At 33.8% G+C, this 20,252-nt stretch overlaps 1 protein-coding gene across 1 annotated transcript in view; it reads right to left on the bottom strand.

The window, feature by feature from the left end:
- Positions 1–20,252, bottom strand: part of BAZ1A (bromodomain adjacent to zinc finger domain 1A) — an 80,051-nt gene that overhangs the window by 18,881 nt on the left and 40,918 nt on the right. Inside the window, exons 6-16 of the mRNA XM_081050109.1 lie at positions 19,476–19,610; positions 16,471–16,570; positions 15,673–15,839; positions 13,630–13,725; positions 12,761–12,899; positions 11,353–11,499; positions 7,003–7,098; positions 6,655–6,879; positions 5,536–5,701; positions 5,256–5,369; positions 2,227–2,351 (exon numbers count right to left, since the gene is read on the bottom strand). Of these exons, the coding sequence (XP_080906235.1) occupies positions 2,227–2,351; positions 5,256–5,369; positions 5,536–5,701; positions 6,655–6,879; positions 7,003–7,098; positions 11,353–11,499; positions 12,761–12,899; positions 13,630–13,725; positions 15,673–15,839; positions 16,471–16,570; positions 19,476–19,610 (1,510 nt within the window). The remainder of the gene's footprint in view (positions 1–2,226; positions 2,352–5,255; positions 5,370–5,535; positions 5,702–6,654; positions 6,880–7,002; positions 7,099–11,352; positions 11,500–12,760; positions 12,900–13,629; positions 13,726–15,672; positions 15,840–16,470; positions 16,571–19,475; positions 19,611–20,252) is intronic.

Raw genomic sequence — 20,252 nt, 5'->3', positions numbered from 1 at the left:
GAGAGAGTGGCAGAGTCTGTTATTCTACAAAACATACTCAGTCCTTCCTAAGGTAGGAGTCAGCCAACTACTTCTACAAAGGGCTAGCTAGTAAATAAACATTTTAAGCTTTGTGGGTCATATGCTTTCTGTCACAGCTACTCAACTCTGCCATTGTAGCATGAAAGCAGCCATAGGTAATATGTAAATGAATGAGCATGGCTATGTTAAATAAAACTTTACTTATGATCACTGAAATCTGAATTTTATATAATTTCCACATGTCACAAAACATTCTTTTAAAAAATTTTTCAACTATTTAAAACTGTAGAAACCATTTTTAGCCTATGGGTATATAAAAACAGGGGTCAGGGTAGATTTGGCCAATGGGCTATAGTTTACTAACCACTGATTTAAGATACGAGAACCCCTAACTTTTAGTTGGGCACATAGAAATCCAAACAAAGGACAAGGCTTCCCAGACCCTCTTTCCCCAGTAGGCACTGCTCCAGGAGAAACTTCTGGTCAAAGAGACTGTAGCAGAAGCATTATGTGTAACCTCAGAGTTGTGCCTCTCTTTCTTCTTACCCTCTTCCAACTAACTAGAATGGAGACATGATGATAAATCATTTCGGAATATGAGGATGGGACCAAAAACGTAAGGATGGCAGTACCAATAAGATAGAAAAGAGCCTGATTTCTGGTGACCTGCCTCGCCTTTTATGATGTATTGAAGAATTAAAACTTCTCTCTGATTTCAGTCACTATCAAATTGCTTCAATAAGGTTGAAGAGTTTTTTTTCTACATTTTTGCTTAAAAGAGTTTGTATAATATTGGAATTATCTACTTCTTTAAAATTGGCAGAATTAACTAACCTATGAAGTTGTCTTGGACTGATATTTTCTTTGTAGGAAGATTTTTAATACTAATTTAAGATCTTTGATGATTTAGAATTATTCACATTTTTAATTTTTTCATGAATCCTTTTTCATAACTTATACTTTTCTAGGATTTTGCTCATTTTGCCTCCATTTTCAAATTTACTGTCATAAAATTGTATATATTGTCCCTTTATCTTTAAACTTCTACTCTATCTGTAGTTATGTTACTACCCTTTTGAGTCTCAATTTTGTTTATTGTGATCCACTCCCCAATGAATTTCAACAAAAGTTTGTGTCTTTTTCAAAGACACAAACTTTTGGTTTTGTTGTTCTCCTCTATTATGGTTTTATTTTCTATTCATTTCTATTCACATCTATTGTTTCCTTGTATTTGGGTGGATTATTCTATTTTCTATCTCTAACTTCTTAAATAAATGCCCAGATCAAATTGCCTTTCTCCATTTCAAATATGTATTAAAGCTATAAATTTCCTTTAAGTAGAGGGACTGTATCCAACAAGTGTTAAGATGCAGTATTGATTAGCTTTAAATATTCCTTAGTTTCCATTAGGGTTTCTCTTTTGATCCATTGCTTGGAAGTATGTTTTAAAACCCTAATCATATGAGGTTTATCTGTTTTGGACTTCTAAATCAATTGCATTGTAATCAGAGAATATAGCCTCTATGATACAGGTGATTTTCTGCCTATTTATAATAACCATTTACAAGATAATGTAGGAAAAAAACTGCCATCCAAATTATAGGCACAGAATAAACATAAGGATCTCCTTCAATAGTTATCAAATGAAGATGGTTAAAGATCCTCAGAAGTAATTTGTATTTATAGTTTTCCAAACATGTATTCTCATTGATCCAGAAATTATTTTAAGGCCGTAGAGACTTCCATTCTCAGCGATATGACACCAATCACAAGCATTTACTGATCTATTTAAGAGGCATTCAATATATGTTGAATGAGTACATTACAGAATAAAAATTTCTATATGGCCTAGTATAATGTAGTTAATAAAAAAACTCAACAAAACTCTCTAACCAAAAGTAGAAGTTACAAGAAACTGACCTATTAAAGAGATAGGAATATTGCCTCTCTTCCCTATAGTATAAGTTACATGTGAATAAAGACCTAACCATAAATATACTAATGTAACTTCATACCACCATTTTATAACAAAATGGTCATCATTGAAAAAACTTACCACAGCTATGAGTTGGGCATTTAAAAAATAAACACACCTTGGAATCACAAATGAAAGTAATCTAATATATATTTCATAATAAATGAATTAATAAAGTGCCTTATCAATTAAAAATAAGCAAGCATGTCCTTAAGAAATTTCTGTATTACCCTTTCTGCCCCTTTTATGTGATCCTGGGTCATCTTCGTCTTCAGTGACTGTGTCTTGATCTAGTTCCTTTTGCTCTATTTCTTTGCTCTCAGTGCTAGTATCAAAATCTTCCCTTTCTTCCTCCCTTTAGGATAAAAAACAAAGATTATATTAATTAATGAATATACAATTCCATTTATGAAAAATTTATTGCCTGTCTATGAAGTGCCATGCATCATGCATAGGAAGTAGTGAACAAGATGACACAGCATTTATAGTATTGCAGAGAAAACAGATAATTACATAAACCATTGTAAAATTAATAAATGTAATAAGTACTAAAAAAGGAGAAGTTCAAGGTGCTATGGAAGCATTTCAAGGAGCTCTAGATCTAGTTTCACGGATCAAGAAAGGCTTGAGAAGTGACATTTAAACTGCAGTACTGGAGACTGGGAAGGAGTAAGGCGGCAGAAGAAATCTCCATTTTTGGCAGAGGTGATAATATATGCAAAGGCATTGAGCTGAAGGGAAAAAAAAGAGCTTTTAATTTTGAGAAGAATGTAAAAGAAAACCAAGTAATCCAAGATATGGATGAGAAAAAGGCAGGGTTAGATCATAGTGGGTCTTGTAGGGCATTATTCAAAAAGCAATGGTAAAAAAGTAGAAGAGTTTAGAAAAGGGAAGCAATATGATTAAAGCACTTCGGCTGCTATGTGGAAAATGATCTGGGATTGAAGGTAGATGAGGGGAAACCAGTAAAGAGGCCACTATAACAGTGCAGGTAGCTGGCTGGGAGGTGATGGTGGCTCAGAGTAGAAAGGAGATAAATAGACAAATAATGGAGGAGAGAAGTAGATAAATTTTATATGTAGTTAAGTATGCAGAATAAACACAGTTGGATGTTTTACCTAATGCATTATATTGTCCAAATTAAAACTAAAGTTGTATGAACCTTGAAATGAATTCCACCATATATGTCCTTTATACAAAATGAGGTTTGCAACCTGCAATGTATTCATTCAGGAGCCAGAGAGATCATGGAAACGAGTACGGCTAGATGAATATAAAAAATACAAAGTAGTGGGATCTATAACACGCTTATTTTCTTTTAAAAAACCCCCTGAGATATCACAAGGAAAAAAATTTGTAACCATGTGAGGTGATAAATATTAACTAAATTTACTGTGGTAATCATGTTGGAATTTATGCATAAATCAAATCATTTAATTGCATACCTTAAACTAATGCAATGTTATCTGTCATTTATATCTCAGTATAACTGGAAAAAGTTTACAAAATGTAAAAAAATTGAGATATAATTCACCATTTTAAAGTGCACGATTCAGTATTTTTCAGTATATTCACAGGGTAGTGATCATTACCCCTATTTAATTCCAGAACATTTTCATCATCCCAAAAAGAAAAACACCATAGAAGTCACTTTCCATTTTTTCTTTCCCATTGCCCCTGGTTACCAATCATCTCCTTACTGCTATGGATTTGCCTATTCTGGACTTTTCATATAAATGGAATCATACAATACATGACTTTTTGAGACTAGCTTCTTTCACTTATAGCATAATGTTTTCAAAGTTCATCCACATTGTTTAATAGCATGTAACAGAATTCCATTCCTTTTCATTGCTGAATAATATTCTGCTGTTTGGATATACCATAAAAGGAATATATCATCCATCAATTGACAGACATTTGGTTGTTACCATTTTTTGGCTATTAAGAATAATGCGGCTATGAACTTTCATGTATACATTTCTGAGTGAACATATGTTCTTAATTCTCTTGGAGTGGAATTGCTGGGCTATATGGTAACAGGCGGTTTAATTGAGAAACTGCCAAACTTATCCAAAGAGGCTGCACCATTTTATATCCCCACCATCAATACATGAAAGTTCCAATTTTTTCCACATTCTCACCAACACTTGCTATTGTCTCTCAATTGGATTATATAACCATCCTAGTGCGAAGTAGTAATTCATTGTGATTTTGATGTGCATTTCCCTAACGACTACTGACATTGAGCGTCTTTTCATGTGCTTCTTATATATCTTGTTTGGAGAAATGCCTATTAAAATCCTTTGTCCATTTTTCAAATTGGATTGTCTTTTTATTGTTGAGTTGCATGAGTCTTTATATATTCTAGATATTACACTATCAGACATATGATTTGCAAATATTTTTTCCCATTCACTGGGTTGTCTTTTTATTTTCTTGACAATGTGCTTTGAAACACAAGTTTTTAATTTTGATGAAGTCCAATTATCTACTTTTTCTTTGGTTACTTGTACTGTAGGTGCCTTATCTATTAACTTTCTTAAGGTATCCTAAGTCAATTTCTTAAAGTATTGTTGATGGACATAAAGTATAGTTTTCCAAGTCTGTGACCTATGATCTTAAAACTTAATACGTATTTTTACACGTAAGTTTAATCAAAAGTCAATGTATTAATTTTGCAATATTGGGGAGTTTGGAAACTTCCATTGCAGATTTTGTTTAAAAAAGATTATTTCTGCTAACTTTGAATATGGTTTGCCATTTACAATATTCCCACTTATCTTCACAATCAATCTTCATCCCAAATATTTTGAAATGCAATAAAATAATTAGTCACTAAATTACTTTCGCTTTCAACCTTTCCTCATACCGTTTACCAAAACCTCCCATCTTATCCCTATTCTTCAACAGGCTCAGAGGAGCTCTGGGAAACACAGCGTATAACTGCAATGATGGTGGTAGTAGAGGGGGATATTACTATTAATACTAGAAATATATTACTGGTTAAAAATAGACTATTAAAAGTTTTCTGGGAAATTATCAATGAGAAAATGTATTCTAGATTCCCTGTATTTTTAAAACACAACACATGTATACTTGAGGACTGTCTATATGTAAATTTCATAGGCTCACTGACATATTAGGTACCTATAGAAAACTAGCTTTTTTAAAAAAAATTTGAAAGCATTTTAGAGTATAAAGTGTTGATTTTTATTCTTTATGGAAAGCCAAATGAACAGTATAATTCAAACCATACCCAATAGATATATCTGCAGCTGAATTTCTTTGCTCGTATTCCTTCAGTTTTTCTTGTTTCTCTTTCATTTTTTGTTCTTGCTCCTTAAGTTTTTCTTCCTTCCTTTTACGAATTCTGAAAGTTAAAAACCATAATATAGTAATCCATTCATAACCTCTTGGTAAAGCCATTAAACATCAGTGTGAGCCATTGTCACATTATAGTCCAATGTGAAAAATGGTTTTAGATGCAAAGAAATAAACAGCTTTCATTAGCACAACTGACTATAATTATCTCCTACCTAGCAGCTGCTTCTTCCCTCTCTTTTCGATGTTGTTCTGCTTTTAATTCCCGGAACTCCTGTTTTGCCTGTCGTAATATGTCAACGTAATCTTCAATAAAATCCCTAGTAGAAACTAGGGTCAGTAGTTTCCCACAGAGAGCATGAAGTATCTTCATTTTTTCTCCTGTTAAAAATCAATAAATAATTTCTACATTATTAATGACAAAAAAGAAACTGTGTTGGAAAAATTTTAATTTGTGGCTCAATGTGAAAATGCTTAATAAAGAATAGGGGAAAGTCTCTTAAGATCAAACATGCCAATGGCATGTCTTCAGAAAAAAAGCAACTTTGAGTCCAACTGAACAGTTATGTTATATAAAGGCATTTCAAATACTATTGACTACCTTACATACTAGTTACATAGACATGAAAAATTTCCAAACTACAAAGAATTGTTTTTCAAGTTGCAATTTATAGGCTCACAAATGAAGTTCAAATCAAAATGAAAATATAACTACATAAATTTTTTAAAAATGGCAATAGGCAAATTGCTACTCTGAAAAGACTATATAAAAACTCTACCATAAATTATAAGAACTATATGAATGTTGAGAATTAAGGTACTCTACTTCTATTACATGTTCTCTTAAGCACATTAAACTATATATATTTGTATAATTTTCTTTTTAAAAAATAAAATGAAAAAGAACTTCATCTTAATTTATGTACTGTTTCTCATACCTCAAATATTTATTCAAAAAAATGTTAAAATTTAGCAGCCACAGATTACACTTCTGATATACTAATTAATAAAAACGAAAGCTAGTTAATTCTCACTTATTCTTTTAAACTTAGATTCAGTAGATTTACCACAAATTTTTAAAACAATAGAAAATCCAAAAGAAAAAGGAAAGAAAATCATAAATAAAGCTAATATGAACAACAACAGTAGTTTCAATGTAGGTCACTATTGGTATACCAACACTTTTAAAAAAAAATAAAACTGTTTTCTCTCTTTCTCTTTTAAAACTGATTATCATCTAAAATTTCTCATCAGCTACCTAGTTTTCTGGATGTAAGAGGCCTCAAAGGGTAGAAAGTGGGCAGGTTATACAGATCCCAACTTGCCAAGTTTACCTGGTGTCAAATCATACACTGAAGTGCTTGACAGTTTCTTCACCAGACTGGGATTGCTTAAACGAAGCTCCATACAGGCGTCATCGGTAGCATCAAACCCCCCTCGTTTCTGGTATCTGTACTTTGCATTTGCTGATGTGACATCAGCACCTGAAGCTAAGATGTGTAGTCTGAGGATTTCAGAAAGAGTGCAGCTATCAAGATCCAAGCTTTTCAAACTGCAGCCTATAGTTGTTAAAAATGAAATAGTCATTTAGAATATAAACCACAAATTCTCAGCAATGTAAAATATACCTTTATAAAATTAAAAATAAAAAGCCAATAAAAAAAAATAAAGCCCACACATACCCTGGTGCAACTGCGGCCATGCAGCTGCCAAAGATGCAACTGCAGACAGTGCAGATTTTGTGGGGTCTGCATCTTCATCCAAAGCCTCTGTTAAATCTTTAAGGAAATAAATACTTTATTCTAGTGCAAATCAAAGCTGGAATATTTGGGAACAATGCCCTTTTAAAATGATGAAAGACACAGCAAACGGCTTAACATTGACGAACCTCAAAAGAACCAACACTAGGTACAACAAGCATCATTCACATTCTGCCTAGTCTCCATCTGAAACTACAAATCCTATGACATGCACCAAACGCTAACATTCTCCTTACCTAACATAGAAAAGACAATTTCCAAGTTACCAACAAGATGTTCATACACATTCCAAAATGGTAAAATGTACTTTAGAATGAAAAACAAGTCTCCTTGCTCAATATAACTTAAAGAAAATCTACTCAGAAAATCAGAATCCACTTGAAGATATCCAATTTTTTATAAATATTTTAAGATTGAATCTTAACAAAGTATAGGTTGTAGTCATCACAAATCCAGCACAGAAAAATAGCTAAAAGAACTGATTTATCCTCTTCATCTAAATTGCCCGTTTTTAAGTTGAAAACTCTCCAGTCCAAGAAATAGGAAGATTTGCCTGTATTTTCTAAGCAAATTGCTTTAGCTTTGAGAACAGTGCTTAGGGTACAAATAGGACTAAAGAGCAAATCTATAAGCATAGATGTATTTAAAGCACTAGTATATACAATTATTTCTAATTGTAATACAGAGATGACAAAAAAAATTACAGTGTCAGCTTGAAAAACTTTAAGCTTACAAAACACCCTTCTGCTATATAGCATAGTGTAGTGGACACAGCTTTAGACTGAAAGTTAGATAATGTATATTCTGGTCTTAGCTCTGCCAGTCCCTACTTCTTAGTTATGTAGCCTTTAGACAAATCATTTAATTGGCTTCATTTTTCTTAAAGGGCTGAGTCTAGATGAGCAGTTTTCAAATTCTTCAAATATTTCTTAGAAGCCCAACGTAAAAGAGATAAAAAGTGCCCTTGTTAAAGTGGGGTATGCAGATGACAATCCTGCCCATTCGTCTTTCCAACTCTCCTGCAGTGGCACCGAGGAATCACAGTACAACTTCTGGGGCTCTATGGATTAGAGTTTGGAAAATCACTGGGCGAAACTGGTCCCGTGGCTCATCAACCTTCTACGATTATATGGTTCCCCTCCACAAGTTCACAAACTCACAAAATGAACCTTAGAGAACAGAACTGCTGTCCTTTACTACAGGAAAAAGGCAGCTCTAGGATCATGTGTGATTACAATCAGTGACAACTTCATGGCAGTTAAAGCATAAACAATATCACACAGGAGAAATTATCTGACTAAATGTTACATACATGCAGAGGTTATTCCTACCAAGCCATGAATCTAGTCCAAAGACAGACATTACAATTATATTCTTCCTCATCAAGGAAATACCAGACCTAAGACTTTCTGAATTTTCATTTCACATATAAAGCCGAACAAACAAAATTAATAGGCACTCTAAAATTAACAACAGTCCCTGCTGCAGAGCTGTAAAAGTATACTGGCTCTCTCCCTTTGCCGCAAGCACCACATTCAATCTATTATATCTATCGTAAGTTACAATTTCCTAAGACAAAGGCTAATAAAGGCCTTAGGAAGTGGACAACCAACAAAATGACAGTTTACTTTTAATTGTATTAAACTAATATGTTAAAAGACACATTTATTATCATAGTAATCTAAAATTAGGTAAATAAAATTGCAACACTAAACAACGATGTTGCGGCAAATACACAAAACTAGTCTATATGAGGAGGATACTCTTTTCCCCATACTTTGAAGGGTTTTTAAATTTATGATGTAAGACTAAAGAGAGGAATATATATTTTTAATATAAGGTTTTAAAAGTTGCTGGTCAAAATTTCGAAGATTTGATATAAAAACAGGGAGAGTGAGGACCAAGAATTAGATCTTCTTGCAGATAATTTTATAGGCAATGCTAGGGGAACAAATATTCAAATTTTCAACTTCTTAGCCATACTACAAGGCCATATAGCACAGTCACTATGAGGCTACACCAGGCTGCCGGAGTTTGTATGCCATCACTTTCTTATTAGCTGTGTCTTTGGGCAAGTTAATTAAATCCTCAAGTCTAAGTTTCTTTATATATGTAAAGGGCAGAAAATAATTATACCTACCTCACAAGGGTGAGATGAGGAGTAAATGAAACAATGCATATATAGTGTTTTATATCACTTATTAGCTATGTGATCTTCAGTAAATAACCTCATTGAACCTTACGTAGATTTCTCATCACTAAGATAAATTCATACTTTTCCCTTCTGCACAATTTCCCCCTTTCTAGAAATGGCAGGAAACACCAGCTGATAACACCAGCTAAAGAAGTCGGAGAATATTTAGGACTGCCTGACTATTCAATTGTTTTCAGGAAGAGTGTGGAAAAGCTTTCTTGTTACTGAGGTGGGAGAACATATGAAAAATACCTGGGGGAACAATCTAGGCCCTTATTAAAACTGAAATAACCATGTAAAATGTGGCCAATAATAGGGAAGTGAGAGAAAGGTGAAAAATTCCAAAGTATTACGTTTTTTCCTTCCCTAACATTTAAATATTTTCAAAATGAGCATTAAAAACTTTATTTAGAGGTAGAGCTTATATTTATAGACATTCCTATATAGGAATAGAGCTATAGAAATTACAGGTCAAACAAATCATGAATAGAATATATGATAACAATACAAAACACCAACAGTCATATATATTTTGCCTTTACAATGTAAAGTTGTTTTTTTTAACACAATTTTCTTGTCACCCCACTTTTTGTCATCAAGACTTCCAAACTACAATACTCATCTGCTTCAAATCCTGAATTAAATATAGTTTTATGTCTTGTATTAAGGTCATAAATATTGTGTTAATGACCAATAACATCACTTGGTCAATAACCCTGTGATGTTATTGGTCATTACAATAACCTAATGGTTACAAGAATGAATAGTTGCTGCATTATCTGTCTTAGATAATCCATCTTTAGTGCTGGTACTTGTCATCTTAGATAATCTTTAGATGTGTTATAAATGGATTAACCCTTGTCTTCCCTTTAATAGACTCTCATTTAATTGACTAAGTCACCTGAGATGAAGACGGGGACTATATTGCTAAAATGGCCTTGATAAGGGACCTATGGTGATTGGCACTCAAGCTAGAGAATATACCAGTAGTGCCAAAAATATATACACACATGACTTGTATTCATTTTTTGTTATCGGTATATGTTGAGTATTACAATTTTAATACAGTTTTTTTTCCTTTCTTAAAATGTGTATACATTTTTTGGCATCCTCTGAATTTTCCTTGAACTCAGGCTGTAAAATCAAAAGGCAACCAACACTGGATGCACATTCATCATTATCCTGTTGCTCCAGGGACGAGGCCTAAAGAAAACTGAGCTCAAATTATCTAAGGCCGACAAATACTATCCAAATGGAGGAATGTCCCACTTTTCTGTACCAGAACTCTATCAAGATGTCTCCCAACAGTTATTTCTTTTTGTGAATTTTTATGCAATCCACTAAAGTGTTGTTAATAAAGCTTTCGATCCTAAATCACACATGTGGCAAAGTTCACAGAGAATGTTGTTTAGGAAGCCAAATTAATCTCTTAATATAAATGCTTAACAATTGCTCTGATTGAGGTAAATCCTAAACAAAATAGTGAACATATCGTTTTAAAAATAAAAAAGGTTTTCCCCAAGAATCATTTATACATTAATGTGTACCACACACTGACTCTAGATACTTAAGTGCATAGAATTTAAAGAGCAGAATTTCTAGTTCAAACTAATTAATGAAATAAAAAAAAATTTTTACTTAACCCTGATTTAAAAACTGTTGGATAAGATCTGAAAATGAAATCACAGTATTATTTTCAATTTAAAGTATTAACAACAACAACTAAAATATTTCCTTAGGTGGAGGCAAAAAAATCAGTGCCACTTAGCAGAATCTCTTGGAATTACAGATACCGGTCAATGACATCTGTAATGCTCCTAAATTATAGGAGAAATCGAAAAGAGTAAAAAGCAAGATAGACTGGGGAGGAAATATTTTTAAGGTCATCAGAAACAGGATACATTAAAACAAAGTTTTTATAAAGCAACTGATAATGTGTTGTTAGTATATGACTTAAGAATCATGTAACTTGAACAACTATGTTTTATAACTGTAAAAGCAAGTTAATTTTAAAATAACCTTCAAAATGACTTTCACTACAAAGTTACTATCAATCAGCAATAACACTGAGTTCTGACCTTTGGTGTCAGCATCAGTTATTTGCTCTTTGGCTACTTCCTCTTCTTCTTCCGCTATCGCCTGGAAGATGGCAGTCAGGAAGAAAAAAAGCAATTCACATAGTGGGCCTTCACTGTCATTTCCTACAAGAGCTTCCTCTAACACTTCTGTGAATAAAATGTTTAAAATGAATTGAAAGTTCTGGTCAAGTACTAACAAAACAACTCCAATGGAATAATAAATAAACATTTCAATCAATAATAGCCTGTGTAACTATTTTCTTAAGTGCCCATTTATCAAAATAAAACCAAGTATTACCCGAGGCAAAATCAAAAAACAATTTTATAATGATTACAATAAATTCTAATAAAACCATAAGCGAAAATCACTACATTCAAGAAAGCCAAATTAACCTCAGTAGATGAATACAATATTTCAAATAAGTTTAAATTTGAAGTGCAAATTAAGGTACATATTATGAACTATAATTTTATTCTAATTTGAACAACAATGCAGAGATCTGTTATTATCCCACTGTTCTTAAGAGCTATGTGGGACATTACTGTTTAACAAACAGTGCATTGGGAGGTAATCCTCTGCATCAAGTGTACTATCGTGCCCAAGTCATAAATGTTTCCCGTCTAATTCATCCTACCTGAACCAGCTTTGTTTAGACTTTGATCTGTAAGGCACAATGACTCATACCTCACCAGCTCATAAAGAGAAATTAAGGGAGTATGAAAGCCCTCCTGAAGAATTCTCTCTTACTAAAATAAGAGTGGCATTATAATTCTGTTTTTGAGGGTCTTTACTTGGATCTCAAGAAAATTATTTTACTATTTGACAGCTGAAAATCCAAATGGGATCCAAGGCCCTCATACCAATTTACCTCTTAAAAATGATGTTTACACGAAGTAAAAGTATATTAAGTGCAGAGTCAAAACAGAATCACAAATGAAAGGTAGGCAACAACTTGTTTCCAAATACAGCTGACATCAATTTCTTCCCTCCCTTCATTTACCTACTATGCCGCCCTCAAGAAGTGGAAACCTATTCTTTTACCCCTTGAATCCCAGTAGGCTCGACCAATGGACTATGGCAAAAATAAGGCCTGCCAGTTCCAGGCCTCGCCTGGAAGAAGGTTGGCAGTTCATTTCCTGCCTCTTGGAGCCCTCAGCCGCCACATCAGAAGTGAAGGCTGTTCTGATGGAGTGGGAAGCACTGAGGCACCAGGCAGCTGTGTGAAGCCGTGAACATCTAGCCACGTGAGCCTTCAGATGACTCCAGTTCCAGCCACTGTCTGACAGTAGACTCCACGAGATGACTACAGAGCTAGGCCCAGTGACTCCACAGAACTCTGAGAGAGAATGATTTGTTCCTTTAAGCCATTAATTTTAAGGTGAACTGTAACACAGCAATATCACTTGCCTAGGGTTACTCCTTCAGGAAATTCATCTTGAAGATCAAAAAGTTCCCCAAATGCATTAAGGAATTCCAAAACCATCAGAGCATCACCAAAGATTTCAGGAGGTAGTCTAGTTTTCACTGGAGTTGGTTCTGGAAGTTCCTGCAAGATTAAACAATTTACATAACTGCTTGAATCATGTACAGGAAACTGTAAAACGTAGATATGATATACTTTTTCCTAGTAAGACTTATTTCACGTAGACTAGTGGTTCTCAACCAGGGATGTTTATCAATCACCTTTAGAACTTTTAAAATTATAGATGCCCTGGACTTATTACAACTTCACTAAATCAGTCTCTAGGGACTTTTTCCTTCATCAAACTAAGAACATAACTTTAGGCTGGTGTGCATTTCTGACTACATTTCCTCGCTAAGAGGGTCTTTTATCCTAGATTCAGAGGGTAAGGCATCAGCTGTGCCAATATTATCTTGAATGCAGGATCTCCTTAGGATGTGGAACAATTAATCCACCATCTACTGACTTAGAAATGGTGATGAATGAGTTTGATTTGGATACTTTCATCGTTTCTGGAGATGGGAAGAATCTTTACCTAGCAATTAAGCTAAAAAGCATGCCTGGCCCCAGTGGTTTTTGGATTATCAAGGATAATGCATATAAGCAATTATTTCTGCAGAATCAAGGTCATTACCAAAGCTTGTTATAAAATACTAACAATGCTACCTTGGAACGCTATAGAATTTGCTTAATTGGCTATTTCTTCTCAGTTAAACATGAAGAGGCCACTATTAAAAAGAAAGAAAGATTTCTTCAGCAAAGCCACATAGGGCACATAGAACATGGGTGGGTGAAACATCAAATATGCTTATACCTTAAGATCATCACATTCCATATCTTCTCTTGGTTTACTCCACTGTTTTAAGTATTCCATATATTTTCGCTTTTCTTCACGTAATTTCTCTCTTTCCTAAAACAAAAGGTTAATAAAAATTCTTATAAGAAATTGATAAGGCAGCATCAGCATCATCTGGGAACTTGGGCCCTACCCCAGCCCGACTGAATCAGGAATTCTGAGGTTGGGACTCAACAACTGATTTTTTAAGAAGCCTTTCTAGTAATTTTGATGCACACTGAAGTGTTAGAACCACTGATTAAAACAATGCCTATCTGACAGAGCTGCTACAAAGACAGATGGAAAACGTCCGACACACAGTAGCTCTTGGATAAATATTAATTCAATCTGACCCTGCCTACAGCAGTTCTCCCCCTACTTCAAATCAATTAGATCCTGACAATGTTGGTAATATTATTAGAGTACCTAAAATGAAACCTTCCCTTATATTTGCAATACACTTGCTGTTTTCAAGATTTGTTTAAACCTGACACTCTGGGGACACACAGAGGGAGCAGTAATTTAAAGCAATATTAGAATACAGTTGGTGAACTTCTCTTGCTTTTTAATCCAGGCCATTTCTCTTGCTCACTTGGTCTTTTGAAACCCTTACTTCTTGGTTCTTATATGTGAAACTGCAAGATAAATACTGACACTAAAAAGTTTCTAATAAAGCAGAGCATAATTAAAATATTTTATTGTAATTATTTTCCAATAAATATGTTTAATGTTAATATTATTCTTCTCCTTTGAAATTTACGAACACCAAAGGTAAACAGATGTCCACTTACCAAATTTTCAACATAACGTGACTAGATGGTTACAGACCTTACTAGCTGTACTTTAAGTAGTCTCCTGCAATAAGTCATACTCCTACCCTAACATAATTCTTGTTGGATGGAGTAAGATGGGTATTTTCATTCACTGTTGCTAAGAGCATAAATAAGCACAATACATGTTTGGTAAACAAATACCTATGTACATCCATAGAAACTTTAAAAAAAATTTTCTCACCCTTTGACCTATTATTCTGCTTCTACAAATTTATTCAAGGACATAATACAAAAATAGGAAAGACTTTTATTCACAAACTTGAATAGAGTATCATTATTTATGACCAAAAAATTATAAGGCACTTACCTAAACCTATCTGATTAACTATTATGCAGTTACTAAAAATTCCAGCTTACTAGTTTAATAACATGAAGACATGCTTATAATAATGTTAAACAAAAAAAGTATACACAGTTATAAATGGTGGATCTCTTTAAGGCCCAGAGTAAAGACTAGAAATAAATTAATCAAAGTGTTAATGCTACCTCTAAATGTTATCATTTGGATTACAAGTGTTCTTTTTGTTCTCTACATTTTCTGGAATGAACATATATTAGACATCTCCACCCCAACCTGAATGGTCTATTTGAAATAACTCAAAAAACTTCAGGCAAATTAAATGAACACAGTGTCTATAACATGATCATCTACGGCTATTTGTGCATATCTCAGAAAACCAATGGCAATGACTGTCTGGAAAAAACAGCTATAGAATTCCCTAAGGAATATTTACCATTAAAGATTATAATAAAGATTTGCTGAACTACCCTATTATCATAGATACCTTATTCTTCAAGGAGAATAAGAACACTATAATAATTCTTATTAGTCATTGACTTTATTGTATTTTTCTAACCATGTACTTTACTTAAAGGTTTTACGCTTATCACCTTCCCTAAATCTGTAAGTCTAAATGATGAAGAAGATCAACTTTAGAATTGCACTTTAGAAGAGGCTTTGAGGTGTAAAGGAATGGGAATGCATATATATGTTGAACCTTAAATCACTCATCAAATTTTCCAAAGCAAAAGGGAGATAAACCAATACTGTTTATCAGTGCTCTATGCACGCCTATATGTGAATGTGAATCAACATGGTAAAAGCACTTGAAGATTAACCATGAATTTAAATATGTAAAGCACTATTTACTGTATGTAGAGAGCATAGCTAATATACTTCAATGAATACCTTTTCTCTTTCTATTTTAAGCCTTTCTTTTTCTTCTTTCTTCTTTAGTCTCTCCTCTTCAACAATTTTTTTCAATTCTTCCTTCTTTTTCTCTTTATCTTCCTTTTCTTTTTTCTTTGCTTCTAGGGCATCTGCTTTTTCTCTTTTTAATTTAGCCTTTTCAAAAGCTGTGGAGAAGGTCATACTTAGAACTGTGTACAGATGGAAAACAACACATTTTTTAATGTAACAAAAGATTCCTGAAATAATTTAAGGTTAAGTGAGATCAGTAGAGACTCACAGGGATTGTCAATTCCTGGAGGAAGATAGCAGGTGATTAAAATGGGAAAAGCAAGTTGGCTGAGTTTAAGACAAATTACTGCACTGGGACAAACATTTATCTGCCTTTGAAAGCCAGAGTGTGGTCCTAAGCCCAACAGCAAGGTTATCACCTTGTTAGAAATGCAGAATCTCTTCTCTCATCCACTCACGAATTTAGAATCTTTGTTTTATTAAGGTTCCCAAGTGATTCAGTCCAGTTTGTGTGAATCAAACAAAATGGACCAACATGGTTTGTAAACCCTAAAAACTCCAAACTTGTGTTTCACCTAGCATCGGGTCAGTTTAATACGGGATATGCTCTACCTTGAAAGAGTTTTCAAGGTAGATGAGAAGAGGTCTCATTTATCATAAAAATCAATAGATATCAGGTGGAAAAAACTATGCTTAAAAAAACAAACAAAACAAAAAACCCAGAAATATACAGAGAAATATTCTTTCCTGTACTTAAACAGTTTTTGGAGAGAATTTAAAACTCACCCAGTGACTTCACTTCTTCATGTTTCAAAACTTTGTCTTTTTCTTTAGTGGTTTTGTTCCTATAACTTGCAATAGTCTGTTTATTAGCAATGCTGTCCTCCTGAAAAATAGACCAAGAAACTAAAATTGTAGAATCACAACTTTTACGAACTGATGGTCTGCTTTATTCTTACAATAAGAGTAAAACCCCCTGGGGCCAGCCCGGTGGCTCAGGCGGTTAGAGCTCCATGCTCCTAACTCCGAAGACTGCCGGTTCGATTCCCAAATGGGCCAGTGGGCTCTCAACAACAAAAAAAAAAAAAAAAAAAAAAGTAAACCCCCCCAAATTTAAAACCCCTCATCAATTATACTTTCTTTATACCATGTTTCCCCGAAAATAAGACCTAGCAAGACAATCAGCTCTAATGTGTCTTTTGAAGCAAAAATTAATGTAAGACCTAGTCTTATATTGTATTTTGTTAGATAAAACTTGGTCTTATAGTAAAATAAGACTGGGTTTTATATTAATTTTTGCACCAAAAGACTCATTAGAGCTTATTGTTCGATCAGGTCTTATTTTTGGGGAAACACGGTACTAAAATGAGGTTTTATTCTAAAGCATAACTGAATTTTTTTTAAAAATGGTATTTATTAACAATGGTCAATAACATTAGATACATTTCAGGGGTATAATATTATAATTTGACATCTGTATACTCTATTGCATGCTCACCACCTAAAGTCCGGTTTCCTTTTTTTTTTTTTTTTATTAAATTTATTGGGGTGACAATTGTTAGTAAATTTACATAGATTTCAGGTGTACAATTCTGCATTACATCGTCTATAAATCCCATTGTGTGTTCACCACCCAGAGTCAGCTCTCCTTCCATCACCATATATTTGATCCCCTTTACCCTCATCACCCACCCCCCACCCCCTTACCCTCTGGTAACCACTAAATTATTGTCTGTGTCTATGAGTTTCTCTTTCTCATTTGTTTGTCTTGTTCTTTTTGGTTTATATACCACATATCAGTGAAATCATAGGGTTCTCTGCTTTATCTGTCTGACTTATTTCACTTAGCATTATACTCTCAAGATCCATCCATGTTGTCACAAATGCTCCTATATCATCTTTCCTTAACGCCGAATAGTATTCCATTGTGTATATATACCACAACTTCTTTATCCATTCATCTATTGAAGGACATTTTGGTTGTTTCCATGTCTTGGCCACCGTAAACAAAGCTGCAATGAACATTGGAGTACACGTGTCTCTATAGAGAAATGCTTTCACATTTTTTGGGTAGATACCCAGGAGAGCGATTGCTGGGTCATATGGTAATTCTATTCGTAATTTCTTGAGAAACCTCCACACTGCCTTCCATAACGGCTGCACCAGTCTGCATTCCCACCAACAGTGTATGAGGGTTCCTTTTTCTCCACAGCCTCTCCAACACTTGTTACTATTTGTCTTATTGATGAAAGCCATTCTGACTGGGGTGAGGTGATATCTCATTGTGGTTTTCATTTGCATTTCTCTGATGATTAGCGATGTTGAGCATTTTTTCATATGTCTATTTGCCATTTGTATGTCCTCTTTGGAGAAATGTCTCTTCAGGTCCTCTGTCCATTTTTCAATTGGGTTGTTTGTTTTTATGTTGTTGAGTTTCATGAGTTCCTTGTATATTTTGGATATTAGCCCCTTATCAGAGGCACTGTTTGCAAAAATCTTCTCCCATTCAGTTGGTTGCCTCATTATTTTGTCAATAGTTTCTTTTGCTGTGCAGAAGCTTTTCAGTTTCATATAATCCCATTCGTTTATTTTAGTTTTTACTTCCATTGCCTTTGGAGTCAAATTCATAAAATGCTCTTTGAACCCAAGGTGCATAAGTTTAGTACCTATGTTTTCTTCAATGCAGTTTATTGTGTCAGGTCTTATGCTTAAGTCTTTGATCCATTTTGAATTAATTTGGGTACATGGTGACAGATAGCAATCCAGTTTCATTCTTTTGCACGTAGCTATCCAATTCTGCCAGCACCATTTATTGAAGAGGCTGTCTTTCCTCCATTGTATGTTTTTAGCTTCTTTGTCAAAAATTATCTGTTCATATTTATGTGGTTTTATTTCTGGGTTCTCAATTCTATTCCATTGGTCTATGTGTCTGTTTTTCCGCCAATACCAAGCTGTTTTGATTATTGTAGCCTTGTAGTACAAGCAAAAATCAGGGAGTGTGATACCTCCACGGTTTCCTTTTATTACCATATATTTGACCCCCTTTACCTAATTCACCTTCCCCCAATCCTCTTCCCCTCTGGTAACCACCATGTGTTGTCTGTACCTATGAGTTTGTTTTGTTAGTTTATCTGATACCTTTTATTTCATATTCCATATGTACGTGAAATCATCCAGTTTTTGGTCCTTTTTTCTGTCTGACTTACAACCAAACTTTTAATAACTCTAATCATAGTAACATATCAAATGAGTTAATTCTATAGCTCTACAAATTAGTACTAAAACCGCCCAGAAAAACAACTGGTAATATATAAAGAGGGACTTCAAAATATGCACTAGAAAACAAAACAAATCTTCCAGGGTACCTTATAAACTAGATAGTATTGACATTACATATGTAAGAAGTAGAGAAAAGACCTACCAGAAACATTCTTGTGGCCAATGTTAATTAAACAATGTCAAAAGTTTGTTTTAAATGCTCTTTATGTTTCAATACCCTAATTTATTCCCTGTATTTTATCCTGCTTTACATTTTTAGTAATTGCTTATATGCTTGCTTCCACTGTGGTATAAAATCCCTGTGGCATGAGAGCCATGTCTAATTCACATTTGAAACTTCTACAAGCCTCACCCCTGAGCAGTTATCATCATATAGCATACACGTTTTGTGTGTGAAGGAATGTGTTCTTTCCTACTGGCTACGGAGGCAGGGGAGCCAAACACTACTACTGATTTTGAATAGTTATATTAAGAGCTACAAGGTATTTTTTTTAAATCTGTTCTCTACCTACTTGACTAACAGATCCTCGTTTGGGAGGTCTCCCTCTTCTTCTGTTAGCAGGACTGAAGATAAAGGTGGGTGGATCATCAGGGAAGAAATAAGAAAAATCTTGTTCTGCTATTTTATATGTTGAAAGAGATGATGCCTAATAAAAAAGACATAGGGTACAATAATAACACATTAGTAAACCATATATACATATGCTCTAATATGTCACATGACTGCTGTTAAAGACCAGGTCAAAAACATCAGAATTTGTGTTATTATGTAAGTAATATCCTACCGTGTTTCCCCGAATATAAGACCAAGTTGAACAATCAGCTCTAATGCATCTTTTGGAGCAAAAATTAATATAAGACCTGGTATTATATTATATTATACCAGGTACATTATATCCGGCATTTATTATATCCGGTATTATACTATACAATATTATATTATACCCAGTCTTATATTGTATTAAAATAAAACCGGGTCTTATATTAATTTTTGCTCCAAAAGACACATTAGAGCTGATGGTCTGCTTAGGTCTTATTTTCAGGGAAACATGGTATATAATTAACCAGCTTTACCAGAAAGAAAACCACAATTCAAAGGATAGCTTCACCATAAAATACTCAAGACTGTTTCAACAGTTTCTCAATTCTAAACTATTCTAAAATTACGTTTTTACAATAAGCTTTGTTCGTTTGCTTTGCTTTTGACAATTTTGTATGAGATTTTCTATGTAAATAAATAATCCATATATTTAACATTAGAACCTAGTGTATCAACCAGTAATTTTTTC

The sequence above is a fragment of the Rhinolophus hipposideros genome (genome assembly GCF_964194185.1).
Source record: "Rhinolophus hipposideros genome assembly, chromosome: 5".
NCBI lineage: Eukaryota > Metazoa > Chordata > Mammalia > Chiroptera > Rhinolophidae > Rhinolophus > Rhinolophus hipposideros.
This window is presented reverse-complemented; position numbering and strand designations above follow the sequence as displayed.